Below are 18,284 nucleotides of genomic sequence, written 5' to 3'. Positions count from 1 at the left end.
GGGGGGGGGGGGGGGGGGGGGGGGGGGGGGGGGGGGGGGGGGGGGGGGGGGGGGGGGGGGGGGGGTTTCTGGTCTCGCAGCGCCTATTTATAGCGGCCATTACCTCTTACAATAGTCATTAGAATAATATGGCAACACTTACATCCACACCACTCCCAGCCTTCTCCATTAATACTCTTTTTGAAGAGTTCTGAGTAGTAGAAGAAGAGAATCACTCTTCTATCATAGAAAACATCAAAGTATCATTTACTTATGATGTAATACAAAGAGACAATCTGATCAGGTTTCAGAACACCCTTGCTAGGATACCTTCTGATCTTCAATAACCCCACCCCACCCCACCACCTAAATACATACAAACTGTACGTACACAACTCCCTCTATCTATCTTCCAATTTCTTGCTTAATTTTTCTTCTAATATAAGCCCCGGCATGTGCGTCTTTCAATGTTCTCTTTGCTTCTCTTGCAGGGTGATTATTTGGCCATTGTAGTACTATTGACTATTGTACAAGTTTTTATCTCATCAAAGGTATGGGGCTGTACTCCCCTCCTTGTTTCTTTTTCCTTTCTTGTTTATCTTCTTCACAGGCGATTTCTGTTCTGGGTTTTGTCTTTTTCTTCCTCTCTCTCTCTCTCTCTTTTTAAAAGGTGTACTGTGCCCAAATTAAATTAAAGACCTTCCGCTACCTAGCTCTAGCTAAGTTACCAGATTCTTTCATTAATCTTTTCACTCAATTCGCAGGACATTTCTTGTTTATCCGCTACCTACCTATCATGTCCTCCAACAAGCACTGGCCTAGCCTGTTCAGGTCCAAGCCTTCCGGTTCTAATCAACGCCAGCGTGACTCCAACTCCTCCCTCTCGGGCGGTGGGTTAAATAATTGGAACTTATAATATAATAATTAAGCTTTTTTTTACTTCAATTTTGTGTAATTTGTGTGATTATTGGTTGTTTTGCGGCAGGGGCAGGGGCTGAGGAGAGGACGCCAGAGCCAAAGCCTAGGTGGAATCCCAAGCCAGAACAAATACGTATTCTGGAATCACTTTTCAATTCCGGGGTGGTGAATCCGTCCCGGGAGGAGATAAGGCGGATCAGGTTAAGACTGGAGGAGTATGGAGAAGTAGGAGATGCGAACGTATTTTACTGGTTTCAGAACCGGAAATCCCGGAGCAAGAATAAGCAGCGGCAGCTCCATATCCAGAACGCCATGGCGGCAGCGGCGGCTGCGGCAGTAGTGGAGCCACAGCAAAACCCTTCTCCTCCTCCTCCGCCGCCTCCAGCGGCGGTCACTTTCCTGGGCAATAACCCTATCATGATCGGAACCTCATCCTCGTCCTCATCTTCCGACAATTCCGCCGACCACCTGGGCTTATCATTCTTCACCCACTCTCCTTCTTCGGTTAACCAGCAAACCTTGTACCAGGCTCCTCCTCCTAATGATCATCTTCTCCCTGAGCCCTACTATTACCCTCAACCCCCAAACACTTCCGGCGGCGCTTCTTTCACTCAAGGGTTTTTCCTCCCTGATTCCCCGAATGTTCCGCTCTCTTCTGATCTCACTATTGGGAATTCTTCTGGGATTTTGCCCACAGAGTTCATGGGGTTTAACCCTCCTCCTCCTCCTTCTAAAGGCTATGACAATGAGGGCATCAATCTGGATTTGGGTTATGGCACTGTTACATCACTCCCAACCACTACTGTTACTGCTCCCAATGCTCCTCTCACCCTCCTCCCACCCCCCTCCACAACTGTTCCATCTACTCTCTATCATTTCCAAGGTACTTCAATTCCTTTCTTTCTCACCAACAACCAGTTTTTTCGATTTTAAGGTACCAGAAATTGTTCCAACTTCATGGAAGTGAAGGGTGATCACTTGCATGGCTTCCATTTTTAGCAGAAAAATATGAAAGCCTAGCTAGGCTATACTATGATTAATGAATTGGGTGTGTGTTTGTTTGTTTGATATGATGTTGTAGCCCAGAAGTTATACTCCGATATGGGAGGTTGTCTGTTTGAGTCTTAGTGAAATCAGTAGTACTAAAAAAAGATATGATTTTACAGGTTTAGGGGACCTGAATGTGGATGCGGGCGCCGCGGTGGTGGAGCAGCAGAAAGCTACTCTTCTGATCAACGGCATACCGTTTGATGTGGCGGCCGCCGCGCCGTTCGACGTCCGGGGGACGTTCGGCGATGAGTCCATGCTGGTTAATTGCTACTCTGGTCAGGCTTTGGACACTAATGAATGGGGCGTCACTGTTAATCCCCTACAGCCAGGAGCCGTCTACTACCTGGTCCGCTCCTCACGTTGGTATTTCATTTGACTTCCACGTTGTTTCACTCTCGTACTTCACGAAATTCTGCTAAACCTCGTTTGTTTGCTTTGGATTATTGTTTCAGATGTAGAAGAATGAATGGTGGGTCGGTGTTGATTGATACCAAGAAATGATGAAAAAGTTACCTGCAGTTACCTATTTGCCATTGTTGCTGTTCCTTCTCAAGATAAAGTTTGTCTTATTTTAAGTCTGCTTTAATTTTATTTGAGTCTGTAAGATAAAGTTTGTGTTAATTGGAGTGGATTATGTTATTATTGTTCAGTTTGGTTTGGTTTGATGGAGTCTGTATGGCACATTGGTTGCCTTAATTAGCTTTCATCATTAGATCATAGAACCCAATTCTATGGTTTAATGAATTGAACTTCTATATGTACTTTGGTTTTGTCATTTCAAGTTATATATATATGCAAGCGTGGATTATTTATATTATGAGAATGTGGTGTATTAAATTTTGATGCTGCCTTGTAAACAAATTTGAAACAACAAATTGAATAAGGAAGTTCCGTGGAATGTGGTGTGGTCATAATAAGGAAACCCAGAGATACAGAAGTAATTGAAAGGGGTAGACAAATGGAAAGCTTTACACTACACATGTTTGTGTTTCCTCTATTTTAAGGTTGCCTATGTTACACTACTGTGTGGTTAGTTCATATATATGTACATACATATACTAGGGTTACAATTTACAAACACCCCACCCCACTAGAGAGAATGTCATCCATTTTTCCCCTTCTCATATAGCCTATGTTAAACTATACTTCTGAACCTAAAATCAGATCAAACTCCATTCTCATTATATTCCTTCAGTTCTGTCCCCCCCTCCCTTTAATTTCTTTTCACTAGTTCTTGGCTGGAAATGGATTTCTTCTATTGTTTCAAAAAGATCTTGGTTGGTTGAACCTGATGTACAGTAAGTACTATTCCTATTACCAAAAGTATTGCAGTTCAATTTCAAAGCCCTCACTTGCCCCTCCTCCAGGTGTTGAGCATTCGTTGTTACTAATTATAGTATTTGGCATACTGATGAACGCTTGATCTTACACCTAGAGCTTTTGCGGTGGAAGAAACAAATAACGTGGTCGGTCTCAATTGTTTACATGGTTTTCAGGGTCGTGCATGTTTCTCAAGGAACTGGACTCTAATTTTAAGAATCATTCACCACTTGTCTATGGGTTGAAGCGTGGTGAAAAAAGTAAATTCCTACATGTGTCTTAACCTTTTAAGTTCTTCAAAATACTGGTACTTATGTGTTACCAACGAAACAAAACTATTTAACATTTTTAAAATTATTTGACCAGTTAAGCTATATTTGAAGGCTAAAATTCATATTAGTACCTACTAGTATTTTCGCTCATACGTTGCACGGAATGGATTTTTTATAATATTTTAAGAATATTTGGATCAATATACAATTATATAAATTATAACATCGAATATTATATAACGCAATTGAACTTGTTAAACTACTTCTAAATCGAATATTTACTTGTTGCCAAAGACCTTATAGTCTAGTGGCACCTGGTTGCACCCTCACATGAGAGGGGGTGGGTTCGAGTCTCAATGGAGACAATATTATCTCTACATTGTAACAAAGTCAACAATACTCAAAAAAAAAAAAAAAAAAAAAACTTCGGGTCTTCATTAATGTAAAGAAATGTAATTAGGGAAATGGGGGGAGTAAATTTAAGGAGGTTTCATATTAATTCATACGATAGACGACTGAACCAACTTTAATTTTCTTCTTTTATTTCTTTTGTCAAAAGTAATGTTTTTTAATTAATTAATAATCAATAGACACTCTACGTCTTTGGCCGTTACGATGGACTAGTACGCCTTTCATAAGTTTTGGAATCTTTAATTCAATCAAAACTCTTTGTGACATGCATGTACACGAGTAATGATCAATTAAGAAGGTTTGCATAATTTTTTAAGGAAATAATGATTATATAAATCATTTATTGTAACCCTAAAAGCTATAATTAGTAGCAATTATACAACTTTATTTTTTTTATACTTATGTAACAATTAATGTTATGTTTTAAAGACAGAATGTTGGATTTGACATACACGTAGTACTCTCCAAATCTCTGTCCAACATGTACTATAATATCAACGAATATTTTTAATTTAGCCTATAAATATATGTGTAATTATAACTATCTATCACCAACTATTAAATACAATACTACAAAGTACAAACGTCATAAAAAAAAAGAACTAGATCATGACCTCATTAGAGCTGTTACTATGTATTAGTGAAATTTAAACATATGACAAAAACTTTAATTTGATTCTGACATTTTTATTAAGAGTTTTTTCCCATTTTCGTTAGATAAAATATGGGGTTGGTAGTATTTCTAACAAGGTAGTTCAAAGAATTAATGCCCCATCGCAGGAGTTCAATCATGTGACCATTCATTTGAATGGTAACAAAAATGTTATCATACTACATTGTAATTGACAAAATTTATTTTTATAGGTGTATAACTTCTATTTTTTCCCTCACTTTTGGTCATAGTGAGAAATTTAGTGAAATTAAATCTCATTGAATTTTTGTCATATGGCTTATGAATGATTAAAGCATATGGATAGAAAAAACATTATTACTTTTTACAAGACCATCATGCTCATATAAATGGACATTTTTGCCTGAAAATTTATGTCGATCAATTGCAAGTCATAGTACAAATTCTAGTGAAATTTTACCAAATTTATAATAAATTAAGAAGGAAAAAAAACATGAAAATACTATTATCAAACTCAAGGAATTAAAAGGGACATTATTCTTTTTGGTAACTAAGTTAGAACTTGAGATTATGGTGTAAAAATAAAATAAAAAAAGTTGTAAAGGTTGTAATAATTGCATCAGCCGTCATTACTTAATTACCAATTCAATAAAAGAATATATTGGAATTAGAAAAGTAAGTATAAATTTGTGTAAAGTTTTGTAGTGGGTATACAACCATTGAGGATGTTGTGACCGAGTTTAATGTGGTGGTACCGCATGCATGTATTTATGTACGTAGATATATCTTTTGATTTTACTTTTAAAAAATTGTATTAAAAGAAAAATTAAATTTGCTTACGGAAAAATATGTAGATAAATTACTGAGATCTTTTGATATTTAATGTACTAATAGATTTTTGTACATAAGTTATTAAAATTTGTAAATATTTAAGTGTGAGGTATTAAAATCTGTAAATATTTAAGTTTGAGGTATTTACTCCATAGTTAATTAATTGATATTTTATTACGAAGTATTTTCTTTTAGGGATGTATGTAAATAAAAATTTTGGAAATGTAATGTTTCTTTTTGCAGGAATCAGTAGGTAAAAGCTGAATGTTTGAAGAATTTGGGGATGTCTTTTTCCTTCAATTCTTAACCTCTGCTTCTTACTAGGTCAAGCTAGCACACACCTTGCATGTGATGTAAAATATTATTAATTTCTGGAGATAGCCAACTGTCCAGATTTCAAAACTATTTAAATTATCTCACAAATGTTGATTCATTAATTATCACGATTTTTTTTATGATGAAGAAAATCTATGATTACTACTTAAGCATGCATGGAGCAAACTCTACTTTTGTATAATAGCATGCAATTGAACGAATATTTTTATTTAATGAAACCCACACAACAAAACTTCAATAAGGCCAAGATCATCATGTCATATAAATGGATTTTTGCCTAAAAATTTAAGCCGATCAATTTCATGTCATAATACAGATTCTAGTGAAATTTTACAAAATTTATCAAAAATTAAGGGGAAAAAAACATGAGAATGCTATTATCAAACTCATGGAATTAAAAGTTACTCTATTCTTTTCTCCAAAAAAAAAAAAGTTACATTAGTTTTGTTGGTAAATATGCTATTAAGGAGATTAAAAAAAAAAATGTAAAGGTTGTAATAATTGCATAATAACCAATTTAAATAAAGACGATATTGGAAATAGGAAAGTACCTATAAAGCTGTGTAACATTTTGAAGTGGGACCCAACCAATGGATGGAAGATGGAGCTCCCCATTGAGGATGTTGTGACTGAGCATAATGTGATGGTACCACATGCATGTATTTAGGAATGTAGATATACCTTTGGGTTTTTTTCTTTAATTTTGTAAAATTGTACTACAAGAAAAAAATAAATTTACTTGTGGAAAAATATGTCAATAAATTACTGAGATCTTTTGATATTTAATGTACTAAAAGATTTTGGTAAATAAATTATAAAAATTTGTAAATATTTAAGTTTGAGGTGTTTACTCCATACTTTAATAGTTAATTAATAGATATTTTATTACAAAGTATTTTCTTTTAGTGTTGTATGTAAATAAAAATTTGGAAAATGTAATGTTTCTTTTGGCCGGAATTGAGAGGGAAAAGGTAAAAGTTAGAAGAATTTGGGGATGTCTTTTCCTTCAATTACTAACCTCTGCAACTTACTAGGTAACGCTGCTAACACACACCTTGCATGTGATTTCAAATATAAATAATATCTGGAGCCAGCCATCCCAACCAACTTTCAGAACCGTTTCAATTATCTCGTAAATGTTATTTCACTAATTATCACAACTTTTTTTTTATGAAAACCAGAATATATAGTCACTACTTGAGTATGTATGAAGTAAACTCCACTTTTTTTTCTCTTTTTTTCTTTTAATAATAGAATGCAATTGAATGAATATTTTTATTAAATGAAACACGCACAACAACACTACAATAAGGCCAAAAGTTTAATTCTAGATAGTGTTACAGATTATTGCTTATATATTTAATTTCATTGACAAAAGTTATAATCTTGTTTCTCTATTTAAATTATGTTATTATATAAATGAAATATGTTCATCATTAATATGTATTATGCAGAATATAATTAATTTCTGGAGCCCGGCCAACTTTCAAAACCACTTCAATTATCTCTTAAATGTTGATTCACTAATTATCACGATTTTTTTGTGATGAAGAAAATTTATAGTTTCTACTCAAGAATATGTATTGAGTAAACTCCACTTTTGTATAAATGTATAATAACTTGCAATTGAACAAATACTTTTATTAATTGAAACCGGCCTACACAACAAAACTACACCAAGGCTAAAAATTTAATTCTAGTGTGACAGATTATTACTTATATATTTCATTTCATTAACAAAAGTTTTGATTTTGTTTCTCTATTTAAATAATTAAATTACGTTCTTATGTAAACGAAATATATTTATAAACATGTTAGCTAATGATGTCAAATATAGTTAATTTCAAGAGCCAGCCAATTTTTAGAACCGTTTCAATTATCTCATAAATATTGATTCACCAATTATCACAATTGTTTTAGTGATGAGGAAAATCTATAGTTACTACTCAAGAGTATGTATTGAATAAACTCCAATTTTGTATAATAGCATGCAATTGAACAAATATTTTTATTAAATGAAACCCACACAACAAAACTACAATAAAGCCAAAAGTTTAATTATAGTGTGACAGATTATTACTTATATATTCAATTTCTTTAACAAAAGTTATCATCTTGTTTATATGTTTTTCAAGTCCATGTTTCTCAAAGAATTGTACCCTTGTTTCAAGAGTCACCACATGTCGTCCTTCAGTTGAAGCGTGGTAGATGAAGGCCTTAACCTCTTATAAGTTTTTCAAAATACTTGTACTTACGCACATGACGTGTTACCCACGCCAAAAATAAATAAATAAAGGAAACAAAACCATTTAACTTCTTTAAAAAAAATATTCAGCCAATTAAGCTATTAAAATTCCTATTACTGATTACTTCAATATAATTTTCTATTTTTTTTCCTTTTATCAAAAGTAATGCTTTTTAATCAATGGACACTCTTTAAGCCTCCATCCAACATGTACTATATAAGAGATTAGCCAATATTTTTAATTCAACCGATAAATATGCAATTATAACTATCACCAACTAATAAATACAATACTTCAAACATGAACTAGACCATGACCTCATTAGAGTTGTTGTTACTCCGTATTAGTGAAGTTTAAACATATGACTAAAACATTGATTCCGACATTTTTATTAAGAGTTTTTTCCATTTTTGTTAGATAAAATATGAGTTTGGTAATATTCCTACGTATTACTATTGGAGCGTGATTATATAAAAATTAATTGTTACTATAGAAGTATAGATGCATAATTCCTATTTTTTTCTTCACTTTTGGTCCGTCATAATGAGAAATCTAGTGAAATTAAATCTCATTTAGTTTTTGTCAAATGACTTGTGAATGATTAAAGCATATGCGTTGAAAAAAAACATATTACTTTCTACAAAATCATCATATCATATATATGGACATTTTTTCCTAAAAATTTAAGTCCATCAATTGCAAGTCATAATACAAAATCTAGTGAAACTTTACAAAATTTATCATAAATTAAGAAGAAGAAAAAAAAACATGCAGCGTGCATATATAGTAACGATGTTCATAATTATGCAGAAATAATGAGAATGGTTAATACTCATGGAATTAACACTTACATTATTCTTTTTGGTAACTAAGCTAGAGCTTGAGATTATGGCAAAAAAAGGTTGTAAAGATTGAAGTAATTGCGTCAACCATTACCTAATTTTAAATTTTTATAAAATTGTACTACAAGAAAATTAAATTTACTTACGAAATGTAGATAACTTATTGGGATCTTTTGATATTTAATGGACTAAAAGATTTTTGGAAATAAATTATTAAAATGTGTAAATATTTAAGTCTGAGGTATTTATTCCATAGTTAATTAATTGATATTTTGTTACAGAGTATTTTCTTTTAGCGCCGTATGTAAATAAAAATTTTGAAAATGTAATTTTTTTTATGTAGGAATCAAGACTGAAAAAGGTCAATGTTTGAAGAATTTGAGGATGTCTTTCCCTTCAATTCCTCACATATGCAACTTACTAGGTCAAGCTAGCACACACCTTATATGTGATGTCAATTGTCAAATATAATAAATTTCTGGAGCCAGCCTACCTGACAACTTTCTAAACCGTTTCAATTATCTTGTAAATGTTGATTTACTAATTATCATTATTTTTTTTCTTAGCTTGGTGATGAATAAAATTTATATTTAATAATCAAGAGTATGTATTGAGTAAGCTCCACTTTTATTTAATAGCATGCACTTAAATGAATATTTTTATGAATTGCAACTCACACAACAAAACTACAATAATGCCAAAAGTTTAATTCTAGTGTGATAGATTATTACTGATATATTTCATTTCATTAACAAAAGTTTTAATCTTTTTTCTATATTTAATTTCTAGAGCTAGCCAGCCGACCAGCCTTAAAAACTGTTTCAATTATCTCATAAATGTTGATTCACTAATTATTAAGATTTTTTTATGATGAGGAAATCTATAGTTACTATTCAAGAGTATGTATTGAGTATATTCCATTTTTGTTTAACAATATGCAATTGAATGAATATTTTTATAAACTGAAACTCACATAACAAAACTACAATTAAACCAAAAATTTAATTCTAGTGTGACGAATTATTACTCATATTTCATTTCATTAACAAATGTTATATTCTTGTTTCTCTATTTTAATTGCTTTATTATATAAATGAAATATGCTAAACGTTAAATATAATATATATGTTTTTCTTCTTATACTTGTGAGCGCAATAGCTTCTCATGATGTTTGGTACGTCTCTATCGGCCATTGAAAATTCAGAAGACCGAGTGTCATTCATGCCCTTCAGAGCACTGAGCAGAAATTATATTGCGTTATATCCACATGAACTATTGCAATGCTTTGTTTTAATTAGAGAGTCGAATCTTTTAATGTAACTCTTGCATTATATCCACATGAACTATTGCAATGCGTTATATCCACATGAATTATTGCAATGCTTTGTTGGCATGATATATTTCAATTAATTAATGTCTATATTCGAAGGTTCTGAAATCACAATACATTGTGCCATGAAAAATATTTACAACGATATATATAAACTAAATTGATTTCGTGCAATGTGGTAAAAACAGTGTCGTCCTATGAAGGCTATGAGTCTATGACGGACTACAGTTGACCAAACTTTGTGTATCTTATTTTATTCGGTCTTGATTGATCGAAAAGCAGAAAAGATGATTATTAATGATTGACTTGGAAATCTGAGTGTATTAAAATTTTGTCACATTGGACAATCATGGGCTATCCTATATTCCTATTCCTATGTAGCTGCCTACCTTTGCTTCCATGCCGGAATGAAAGCATGTTTGTTAGTTTATCACCATACTGCTCCCTGTTGGACAACTTGGGGTTATTCTTTTCCATTTACTCCATTTTGTAAGAGCAAGATTATGGGCTGATGAGATTATTATTTTAGGAGCGATGGATTTTAATAACTCAGGTGATCTGAATTATAAAACTCAATTGTATAGTGGGTATGACAAAGGTAAGAAATAACAAGAGACATTGCAATGATTAGACAATCAAAGTGCATCGCGAAGATAATTTTCGTATTAATATTGAATAATGTTATTACAAGGATAAGACTTATGTAGTAACCAGACAAAGTATTCTTCAGACAATTCAATTCATATCCTAATGAGACAAGATGGAGTGTTTTTATACTCTCCTTTGGCCCTAACCACCTCCGAGAAGAGGCGAACAGTTGCAACAACCTTGGACCACATCTTTCGCCGAGAAGACCGCGCGCGTCAACTGAGACCCTGGAGCCTCGGCCAAACGCACGGGGCTCAGCCGAGGTGAACCCCTGAAGGTCGGCCCATGAGTTCGGCCTGTGCCCGAGGCGGCCCAGCTGGATTCGGCCTCGGTTGGGCCCGAGTCAGCCCATGTCTTCTCTCGGGTGTCCGTGATGTTTGCTCATTGACTTATCCTCCGGGTTGACCTATGACGGGTCCATTCATGATTTATCCATCAAGGAGTATTTGTGAGGTCAACATCTAAAGAGAGAAATAAATAGTGTGGTCGTTAATTGACAGTCACCCAACGCTCCTAGTTAGCACATGTAGTGCACACGTCTATTGGGCAGTTTTTTTTTTTGGGAGAAGTTGGGGAGTTTTTATGTGGGTAATATTAGTCATATTTTTTAGACTTCTTTTTGAGACTATACTCAAACTCTAAAATGGATAACTTCACATTTTTAAAATAAATATTTTCCTAATTTTCTACCAAATGTCATATTAACTTTCAAAATTAGTCACACTTGTCATATAAATATATACCATTCTAGATGGATCATTGTTGGGGCACTATACTATTGGAGAAAAAGACAGTCACTGCCACCTATCTCAATCTAAAAAATAATAAAAATCCTTAAACGCTAAATTAAAGTCTTATCTAACCATTCAACTATATCAATTTCCTAACATAGTTTGGCAATTCCCCATGACCTCTTTTTATGATACTATGTAACCTATATTTAGCAACTAACTTCTTTTTGAGACTATACTACTGAAGCTCTAAATTATAATAGATAAGTTCACATTTTAAAAATAAATATTTCTTAATTTTTGACCAAATATAATGTCATATTAACGTTTAAAATTAGTCACACTTGTCATATAAATATACAATTCTAGCTAGCTAGATGGATCATTGTTGGGGCACTATGCTAGCTATTAGAGAAAAAGACAGTCCATGCCACCTATCTTAATATTAACAGGTCAGCACTTCGATTTCTTTTTGAGACTATATATTACCTCTACGATGGATAATTTCATCTTAACTACCTAAATATTTATATTATTTTAACAAACAAAAATACAGAGTAATGTAACTTGATAATAATGCTTTGCTTAACAGATTATATAGGAATGACCTTTTTAATATTATGTAACTTATTTAATACGGAGTATTAATAATTGGGCCAAACTATTCAATTTATTTGTAGCTCAATATTATCAGTTGCTATACCATGAATCTGGGTCCACCTTGGGGTGGACCTAGATCCATAGCATAATTTGTCCAATTCTATCCCCTCGATCTAAGTCTAGATTTATGTTTTTAGAATTGAAAATCCTTTCCTTAAAATTGATGGAATTTAAAATTTTAATATGGCCCACGAATTATCTTCAATATTTATTTTTCTTTTGGGCCATAATGATCTTGTCACTCTGACATCATTTTAATTCTTTTTTTTTTTTTACCAAAAATGATGTGTTGCAATACCTTTTTTTTTGTTTTCAAAAAAAAAATAAAAAAATATATATATATATATATATATATATATATATATATATATATATATATTCATGGACCATGGTAACCTATGTAGTCTGTAGCCTTGTAACATAAATGATTAGTTGGAGAAATAATGAAGAGCATGTAGTTGTGGTGGGGAGTTAATTTCGAAGAACAATGAGAAAACATGGATTAAATTTCTCGTTCTTGTCACACCTCTCATCTCTTTTGTCATGGCTTCTTAGCCCTTTCCTCTTGGCATGATAAAAGGGGTATGAAGGTAGTGTTCATTCCCATCAATTCATTTCACTCTTGTTCCTCTCCCTCCTAACCCTTGGGAGGGACATTTTATCCCAACAAAGGAATATCATCAATATTCCTTACTAATATCTATCATCCCTACCTGGGTTAAAGTTAGAAAATAAATTATGGGTCCCACCTCAGATGAAGATTACGATTATCTATTTAAAGTAGTACTAATAGGGGATTCTGCGGTGGGAAAATCCAATTTACTTTCACGTTTCACACATAATGAGTTCAATCAAGACTCCAAATCCACTATTGGAGTCGAATTCGCCACTCGCACCATTGAAGTCGACAAAAAGGTCATTAAAGCTCAAATATGGGACACCGCCGGTCAAGAAAGGTGACCTTGATCCTTCTTTTTTCTTTTTCTTTCTTTTTTTTTTGGTTTTCTTTGCTCGGAAAAGTTGAATCCCTAACCTCAAAGTTTATTTTTGTTTTCTAAACGATGAAATGCATGTATGGTGATTTAGGTATCGTGCAATAACGAGCGCATATTATCGGGGAGCCCTCGGAGCTTTACTGGTTTACGATATGACGCGGCGGGTAACATTTGAGAGTTTGGTACGGTGGCTAAAGGAGCTCCGGGAACACACCGATCAACACATCGTCCTCATGTTGGTCGGAAACAAGGCAGATCTCCGTCACCTGCGGGCCGTTACGACCGACGATTCAAAGGTGTTTGCGGAGAGGGAGAACACGTTCTTCATGGAAACGTCAGCTCTCGAGGCAATTAACGTAGAAAATGCCTTCTCCGAGGTGCTTTCTCAGATATACCGAATGATTAGCCGAAGAGCCCTCGACGCCGGCGGCAGTAATCCGGCCAATTTGCCCAAGGGACAAATCATCAACGTTGGGAACAAGGACGACGTCTCTGCTGTCAAGCGGGGTCGGTGCTGTGCTTGAAATGAGAGGACAAGAGCCAACCAAAATGTATAATGCAGAAATGTAAAATGTAAAATGAAACATCGTACAATGAAACATTATTTTTATTGTACCAAACATATGTCCAGTATTTATTACTTTATGTCTAACCGCCAACGCCAATTAACATATCGTCAGGACGAGTAATTCAGTTGGTTCCTGTGACAAATTGTGAGCGAGTAATGTCGAAAGACTACTCATTTCTGAGCTTCCAACTTCTTTCGTTCTCTGGCTGCAGAAGAAATTAAACCACCATAAAAAAATCAGACTAATCAATTTATAGGACCAAAAAACCGCCTAAAAGAACATCTATAAACTGGGTTATCTTTTGAGAATACCAGCTTTCTCCTGTTCCCTTTTTTTGGCAGCTTCAGCTCTCTGTTGCCTTATCTGAGCCAATCGTTCTGCAAGTTTAATTTAAGACTGAAATTAAAATTACAGATATCAAGAAAGAAGAATAGGCATAAGAAAATACCTAAATCTTTCCTTGATTGTTCTGTTTTGCCTTGTTCTTGGAGCCTCATGAATCGCTCATGAGCTTTCTGCTTCGCTATCTCTTCCCTGCAGAGCAGAACACTTCCCATCAGCGAACGGAGAATAAAACGAAAAAGAAAGAATGGCAAGAAAACGAGAGCTCACACCTCTCACGCCTCGAAAGTTCAGTTGTTTTCTCAGTCTGCATGATAAAGAGAAGAACTTATATCAGACGAAAAGAACAAAAAATCGTTTAACAAACAGAAGATTGATCTATCTATCTTACATCAGCATTCTTGGCTTTCAGATTCTTAGGCTTGGCTAGATTTGGATTCTCAATCTCAATCAGGCTGCGTGGAGCCACCCGCCTCTGTTAAGCAAATATCAAAATCCATAATGGTGTGTAGTGACCATCTAAAAACCAAAAAACAATCTTGATATATATGAGCTAGAGTTGTCATAATACTTGTTCTTTTTCAGACCCTTCAGACTCCTCACTGGACTCGTTACCAAATCTCTCATCTTTCTCTACTTCAGCTTCTTCCTAACAAAACCAAAGAGATCAATTAAGATTGGATTTAGTTTAGTTGCAAGACTAAACTATGTCTATTCAAATAACGTATCAAAACATTCCACTCATGTAACGGTTATAAAAATAAATTTATACATAGTAATACCTGTCTAAATGTGCGCGGGCGAGATGCAGGGGTACCAGCCACTGGAATAGGAACAAAAATGCAAGAAACCAAATCAAGAATCTCATAACCAGAATGGGCATATAATCATACTAGTTATACGTGGACCTGATCTAAAATAACAGCTTTGCGCTCAAACGTGTTTCTCCACATTAAATTTTGAATTTATGATATATGTAAGACATTTTATGAACATGTAACAAAGTAATGTTGTAGTATCTAATTTATGATCCAAAACCCATAATTCGATGATCCAATAAAATTCCATATCGTCAAACAAATTCAATTATCTACAAGAGATATGCAAGATCTATCCATAGATTAATAGAAGCATATACATAATGAAGGAAAACATACTCATCTCCTCTGGAGTGGAGAATTGGCGACGGCCAGTGGGCTTTCCCTTAAACTTTCCTCTCCCCATTGCCTCTTCAGCACCGCGCAGCTACTCAACAACAAAAACAAATGAAACCCAGCTAAGAAGCAGAGTTTCCGGCTCTTTTCTGGGATTTTTCTGAGAGTTGCTAGGCCATTTAATTAATAGAGAAGAAAACAAGGAATAAAGAAGCACAGCACATGAGAAAGTGGGGAATTTTATGAAGTGGGGTGCACTTATCAGGATAGCGAATCCAGTGTTGGAATATGTATAGCCAAATGGAATTGGCTACGATATTCCAAGTAAACATATATTCCTTGGACACATAATCCATTTTTTTCATTATTTGCCTCAAAGCTACGCAAGAATTGGAAATTCGGTGATCGTCTGGTCTCCCGTTATACAAATACTCCGTAACAAATATTTCATCATAGTTTGTACTCAACTGTATTTTAAAATATGTTATGAAATAGATTAGAGATGGAATATAATGATTTAATATACTGTTTTATATTATCTATTTGTTTCAATCTTAATTTAAATAGAAAAATACTTTCCTTTTATATTAAATAACAATAACAATGGGTTCTCATGTTATAAACATGTTTAACGATAACAATGGATTCATTAGAAAGGTTGTGTTATTCAAAGAATTACTACAATATTGGATAACCATGAGCTTAATTCCTTGGCAGTCAATGATGTTGAAGAACCACTGGTTGCCCATTTTTTTCTCCATCTTATTCTCATGTATTTTGGTTTCATTTTAATCACAATGTGTTTACCCCTGTCTGGTTTTGTTGTTGCTTATTGCCTTTTCATGTCGGGACAACTAATGGGCAAAATAGTTATCATTTTCTAAGTAGCACTAGGTATAATTGGCCTGAAATCTCCATCCACAGCCTGTCAAGCCAAAGATAGTCTCATATTCTTCTCAATAGATATGGCCGGTACTGTATATCTAAAAACCAACCGTTTTGAGGTTAAGCTAGAAGGCATTACCTTCAAAGCAAAAGATTTTGAATACTTGTGCACAGAGGATTTTCTTTTTCCAAAAGGTAAGGTTTGGGTTCGTCCACCCGTTGTTGGCATTGATGTTATGCATCACCCCCGTGATCCCTCAATAGTGTTAGTGCTGTTGTGTTTCGGTCTAGGTTGTGTGATCCTCAGGTTTCATTCGGGGGCAGAAATCCCGGGTCCAATTCACAAATTTCTTACTGATGAGAGAATTTGCTTTGTTGGTTTTGGCATACCTGAGAAGAGAGAGCTATTCCCGTTTGAACAATTAGGCTTGACAAAACATAAGGCCGATGTTGGTTACCTAGCTGCCAAATTTTATAACTCCCCAAAGTACAAGAGATGTGACCTTGGAGATCTGGCGCGGAAAGTTCTTGGGATCAGGAGAATGGTTGGGCTGGCTGATTCTTCGTCGTTCGAGAGACACGAGCAGATCAAATGTGGGATCAGCCATCTGTTTATGTCTACTGTTATTGCCATTTCATTGTTTGGTGCCATGGAGAAGAAAAAAGTTAATGAATCCCCCAAGAAAAGTCCTTTTCCAATGAATCTTTCCTTGCTGCCTCTAACTGAAGGATGGCTCAAAATGTTTGAAGGAAAAATTCGCGAGCAGATTGATGCTAGGGAGAAAGGTAATGATCTTTAATTTATGCTAAATTGCTATACTAAGAGCAAAACCTGCAACAAAGACAATAATCTTACTGGTAATTGTCTGATTATTGCAGACAGCAATGAAGAAGATGCTTTCGGTGAAGAAATTGGTTGCCAAACCAGAGATACCCAAGTTAACATGGGCAATGAGTTTGCTTCTGCTAAAGGTGAAAGGATGTATTCTTCTCGCGATTATCTTGTCCGAGCCAAAGTGAGCGAGGCGGCGGATGATTTGGTTACAGGAGAGGAGGACACGGGAAATGATAATGATTCTAATATGACAAAAAAACAGCCATTGATAGGGATCTTTAAGCGCCTATTTCCATCAGGTATGTCACAGTTTAATCCATGTCCTGAACCTGTTGATCCCGACAAGGAGACAATCAGCACACCAAGAAAGCCATTGAAAGGGATCCTAAAATGTCCCTCCTCTTCATATGTGGAACTCAGGAGTAATCCATCTCCTTGGAGTGATGTTTCCAATAAGGAGCCAAACTACACCACTGCCAAAAAGCCTATAAAAGGGATCTTAAAGTGCCCGTCGTCTTCATCCATGGAACGACGTTTTGCTAAGCCCGGTTCCCCACCTGTAACTTTCAAGGAACCACAAAACACCCTGAAGAGAGCCAATTCCAAGGGCCACAATGTAAGGTTTCAATGCAATTAATCACCTCTATCTATCATCTATGAAACCCAAATCCCTTTTTGTAATTCCCTTTAGGTAGTGGTTCCAATGTGGATTTGTAATGGTGGTTCATCAGCCTCTTAAGTTCCCCCTTCCCCCTTTCTGGTCATTGGTAATCTGCAGAACTAGGTAAGGATCTGTAAGTACTAGAATTCTGATATTCTAATGATACTAGTCCTCCAGTCTGCAGATTCTGTTCCATTTGGAGTCAAATACTATGTTGTTTGTGTTTTAGAGGATGCACTCAAGGTTTCAAGTACATACAAGAATGTTCTTGATATTATTGACATCATCATGTATTGACCTTGTGGTTTAGCCAAAGTTGGATGAGGTGTTCCCATATATGTACACATTTATTATGTCCAGTAAACAGCTTCAATTATAATGAAGTGAGGTTAAGTTTATATGTGAAATGTCTCTGTTTCAATTATTGTGATTATATTATTTTATTCCTGAGAGCAATATAGTAATGGTCCTGATTGATTCACAAGCCAATTCAAGGATATTGCGTTTGAATTAGGCTTAATTAATGGGGTTTTTAAAATTGTTATCTAAGCATAAGATATAGCAAATAATGGTGTCATCAGCCTGCAGCATCCAATAATACACCCGCTGACCACAAATGCTTGCCTTCAAAGCCTTAA

The 18,284-nt window shown here is 34.7% G+C and overlaps 4 protein-coding genes across 8 annotated transcripts; 3 read left to right on the top strand and 1 right to left on the bottom strand.

Moving 5' to 3' along the window:
* The first annotated feature begins 243 nt into the window (after window positions 1-243).
* Window positions 244-2,502, top strand: LOC116028364 (WUSCHEL-related homeobox 8-like). Of its 5 annotated transcripts, none has more exons than XM_031270064.1 (6): window positions 244-362; window positions 471-530; window positions 744-869; window positions 965-1,780; window positions 2,064-2,293; window positions 2,400-2,502. In XM_031270064.1, the coding sequence occupies exons 3-6, from the start codon at window positions 776-778 to the stop codon at window positions 2,403-2,405; spliced, it is 1,146 nt and encodes a 381-aa protein (XP_031125924.1). In that variant the 5' UTR covers window positions 244-362; window positions 471-530; window positions 744-775; the 3' UTR covers window positions 2,406-2,502. The 5 variants fall into 5 exon arrangements, with proteins under 5 accessions (XP_031125924.1, XP_031125922.1, XP_031125920.1 ...); XM_031270062.1 differs by having other exon boundaries at window positions 971-1,780; window positions 2,064-2,306; window positions 2,400-2,500; XM_031270060.1 differs by having other exon boundaries at window positions 2,064-2,306; window positions 2,400-2,500.
* A 10,279-nt stretch (window positions 2,503-12,781) lies between these two features.
* On the top strand, window positions 12,782-13,820 carry LOC116030919 (ras-related protein RABA1f-like). Its single transcript, XM_031273286.1, has 2 exons — window positions 12,782-13,161; window positions 13,292-13,820. The coding sequence occupies exons 1-2, from the start codon at window positions 12,944-12,946 to the stop codon at window positions 13,722-13,724; spliced, it is 651 nt and encodes a 216-aa protein (XP_031129146.1). The 5' UTR covers window positions 12,782-12,943; the 3' UTR covers window positions 13,725-13,820.
* On the bottom strand, window positions 13,790-15,456 carry LOC116030920 (28 kDa heat- and acid-stable phosphoprotein-like). The gene is made up of 8 exons (XM_031273288.1): window positions 15,269-15,456; window positions 14,894-14,934; window positions 14,683-14,760; window positions 14,503-14,586; window positions 14,384-14,418; window positions 14,218-14,303; window positions 14,081-14,146; window positions 13,790-13,974 (listed from the first exon to the last, which is right to left on the bottom strand). Exons 1-8 carry the CDS (start codon window positions 15,333-15,335, stop codon window positions 13,940-13,942), a joined length of 492 nt encoding a protein of 163 aa, XP_031129148.1. The 5' UTR covers window positions 15,336-15,456; the 3' UTR covers window positions 13,790-13,939.
* Window positions 15,457-16,098: 642 nt separating this feature from the next.
* On the top strand, window positions 16,099-18,053 carry LOC116030689. The gene is made up of 2 exons (XM_031273002.1): window positions 16,099-16,936; window positions 17,030-18,053. Exons 1-2 carry the CDS (start codon window positions 16,231-16,233, stop codon window positions 17,620-17,622), a joined length of 1,299 nt encoding a protein of 432 aa, XP_031128862.1. The 5' UTR covers window positions 16,099-16,230; the 3' UTR covers window positions 17,623-18,053.
* Window positions 18,054-18,284: the final 231 nt, after the last annotated feature.

Source organism: Ipomoea triloba, chromosome 9, assembly GCF_003576645.1.
Source record: "Ipomoea triloba cultivar NCNSP0323 chromosome 9, ASM357664v1".
Lineage (NCBI taxonomy): Eukaryota > Viridiplantae > Streptophyta > Magnoliopsida > Solanales > Convolvulaceae > Ipomoea > Ipomoea triloba.
Note: the sequence above shows the minus strand (reverse complement) of the source record. Positions and strands in the feature narration are given on the sequence as shown.